Source organism: Propithecus coquereli, unplaced genomic scaffold (assembly GCF_000956105.1).
Source record: "Propithecus coquereli isolate 6110/MARCELLA unplaced genomic scaffold, Pcoq_1.0 Scaffold42, whole genome shotgun sequence".
In the NCBI taxonomy this organism is placed as follows: Eukaryota; Metazoa; Chordata; class Mammalia; order Primates; family Indriidae; genus Propithecus; species Propithecus coquereli.
The window spans coordinates 3210513-3213510 of record NW_012149952.1 but is presented as its reverse complement, the minus strand read 5'-3'; the positions used below and the strand labels follow the sequence as shown (position 1 = coordinate 3213510).

At 63.5% G+C, this 2998-nt stretch overlaps 1 protein-coding gene across 1 annotated transcript in view; it reads left to right on the top strand.

The window, feature by feature from the left end:
• Nucleotides 1-1333: 1333 nt before the first annotated feature.
• The window catches only part of PNMAL2 (paraneoplastic Ma antigen family-like 2), a 3870-nt gene continuing 2205 nt past the window's right edge, over nucleotides 1334-2998 (top strand). The window contains 1 exon segment of the mRNA XM_012653249.1: nucleotides 1334-2959. Coding sequence (XP_012508703.1) covers nucleotides 1334-2959 — 1626 coding nt within the window.

Genomic DNA, 2998 nt, shown 5'->3' with positions numbered 1-2998 from the left:
ATTTCACAGAGGAGCAAACTGAGGCCAAGAGAAGCTCCAGAATATTCCCAGAGTTACAGCGGAGGCTGGAGGGAAGCTGTAGGAGATGGGACATAAACCCAACAGCTGAGCCACAGGGCCTGATTAACACAGGGCGAGGGACAGCCTAACAGACACACAAAGGATGGTGAAGCACGTTCGGGGTAGCTATGACTGATGTTCACATGTGCCAGTCTGCAGTTCCAGAAAAGGGGCGTGCTTTCTTGCAGAATTTATGTCTGATGTCACGATCACACACACACGTTCAAAACTATGGACAAAAATACAGGTTTAGTTGTACAAGCATAGTTAGGAATAGAGGGACATACACGGGAGTGAGCTCTGGTCCCACTGAGGCCGGTACCCCATAAGTGAGGCCAGTATACCCGGAATGATGCCTGTTGCTCATAGATAAGGCCTGGGTGCCCTCCTATGGTACTGAGACCCACAGACTATGAATGAGGCTAGCATCCCGAGTGACTCCTGGTCCCACCGTGTGAGTTCCCACCAGTGCCCCTTGAGCTAGATCTGTAGACTCCTGAATTCCGCTGTCCACCGGGAAGGGGGATTAAAACCCTGACTCAAGGCTGTACGCTCCCGAAGGATGCCTCTATCCCTTGAATGAGGTCGGGTCTCCTTGAGTGATGTCTGGCCCCCTGCCAATTCGACCTTGGTTTTTGCCGATCAACGAAGGTGGCGGTTCCAGTCATCAAGTCCTCCCTCCCTTCGGACCCTTTAAGAGAGGGTCCTCAGACCACTGCGACGCCGACCCCGGCTCCAGCCTGCAGCGTTGCTATGGAGACAGGGACCAGCGGGGAGGGGGCGAAGGGAGGGAGGACCATGGAGATCCGCCTGCGCAGGCGCAGGTCCGAGACACCTCGTCGCTGCGGAATCGCTGAGATCTGAGCAGAAGGTGCGCGATCAGACTCCGCGGCAGCCCCAAGCAAGCGGTGGCTCCAATCTCCCGCGCCCCTCCAGGTGCGTCCGCACTGCCCCCCCTGCTGCCCCAGTCACTCAGGCCTGTGTTAGGGACAAAGGGATGGAACGGCTGGGCCTGCCCTGAAGAACAGACACGTAAGCCCCCTGCGGATCCTCGGGCAGCCTTGGGGAGGGGTCCTAGGGGAGGCCGCTGTGTCCAACTACGCAGCACCAGCCGCGGCCTCTAGCCCCTCCCACCCCACCGCCCGGCCTTGCCACATTCCCCTGAACCTGAGCGCCAAGCCTTCCAGGGTGTTACTGGCAGAGAGCACCGCACGCAGCCCACTCCTGCCTCGGGCTCCCTCCCGCCCTGAGATCAGCGCCGAGGGGGGCCGCCATGGCTATGAGCCTTTTGCAGGACTGGTGCAGGGAGCTGAAGGTGGACGTGCGCAGGGCCCTGCTGGTCACCGGCATCCCCCAGGGCCTGGAGCAGGCGGACATCGAAGCGGTCCTGCAGCCAACCTTCCTGCCCCTGGGCACGTTCAGGCTGCGGAACACGAGGGCCATGAGGAACGGGAAGGCCAAGGCCGCCCTGGTGGAGTTTGTGGAGAACATTAATCACGCCGCCATCCCCAGGGAGATCCCGGGCAAGGACGGGGTCTGGAGGGTTCATTGCAAGGAGCGTGGGCAAGACACAAGATTCCTGAGGCAGATGAAACGCCTGCTGCTGGACGAAAGGCCTGCGCAGGTCAGGGTGTCCAAGGCCCCGGGGGACACGCCCACCGCTCCCGCTTCGGAGACGCAGGCCCAGGGGTCCGGGCAGGCAGCCGGGAAGGCGGGCCCCCCTTCTGGGGCAGCCAGGAGCTCTAGGAGGGGCCGTCGGGGTCGCAGAAACAGAGCCAGAGGCAACAGGTTGACTCAGCAGGGTAGGAAGAGGGGCCGGGGAGGGCGCCCCTCCACTCCCGCGGAGAGCGAGTCGGACGACTCCTCCGACGAGAGCCTGGACTTCGTGATCCGGGAGATCGAGGAGGGGGACTTGACCGGGGACCAGGATCAGAGCGCGCTGTACGCAGCGCTGCAGGCTGCGGCCAAGGAGCTCGCTAAGAAGTGGGCCCTCCAGAACGCCACGGGCGACGAAGACAGTCCCCGGGAGTTCCTGGCCCTGGTCACCGTCACCGACAAAACCAAGAAGGAGGAGACACAGAAAGAGACCCCTGGGGCCGAGTCTGTCCGCTCGAACACCAAACAAGAAGAGAGCGGTGTCCCGGACTTGGTGGCCCTACTGGCAGTGAGAGACACCTCCGACGAGGAGCTGATGGACAGTGACGCCTCGGAGACCACCTCGCAGGACAGCGAGGAGCAAGAAAACGAGGGGATGGACAACCCCGAGTTCGTGGCCATCGTGGCATATACAGACCCCTCCATCCCCTCGGCCAGGGAAGAGATGCTGAAAATCGCTTCTGTGATCGAGTCGTTGGGCTTGAGCGACAAGAAAGACAAAAAAGATGCCCTTCCGCAGGTCTTGTCAGTCATGTCCAAGGACACCTCCGGGACCCGCGTGAAGGTGGAGGAGGCAGGCCGCGCGGTGGACGCCGTGATCTTGAGGAAGGCCCAGGACGACGGGAACCTTCTGGAGTGCATTTCGACCCTGGCCGAGCCAGAGATGCCCTCCCAGGGCGGGGAGGCTCAGCGCGGCCTCCTCGGGGGCTGGGGCAAGGACGGCGACGAGGAGGGCGGCCTCCTGGAGCTGGTGGCGCTCCTGGCCGCCCAGGACATGGCAGAGGGCATGACGGCGGAGGAGAAGCAGAAGGCCTGGGAGGGCGGGCAGTACGGATACGCCGAGGGCAAACTGGGGGAGGTCTTGGCTCTCCTGGCCGCCCGCGAGGAGTCCGGGGAGGCTTCGGACGAAGAGTCGCAGGAGGAGTCGGAGGAAGCGGAGAGCGAGGAGTCGGAGCCCGAGGACCCGGCGTCCAGGAAGCCCCGCGCCAAGAGGGCGCGCACGGGTCCCCGGGGCCCGGCTCAGGCCGGCGCGGGCACGGCCGCCGCCCCCGCCCCCGCCGCG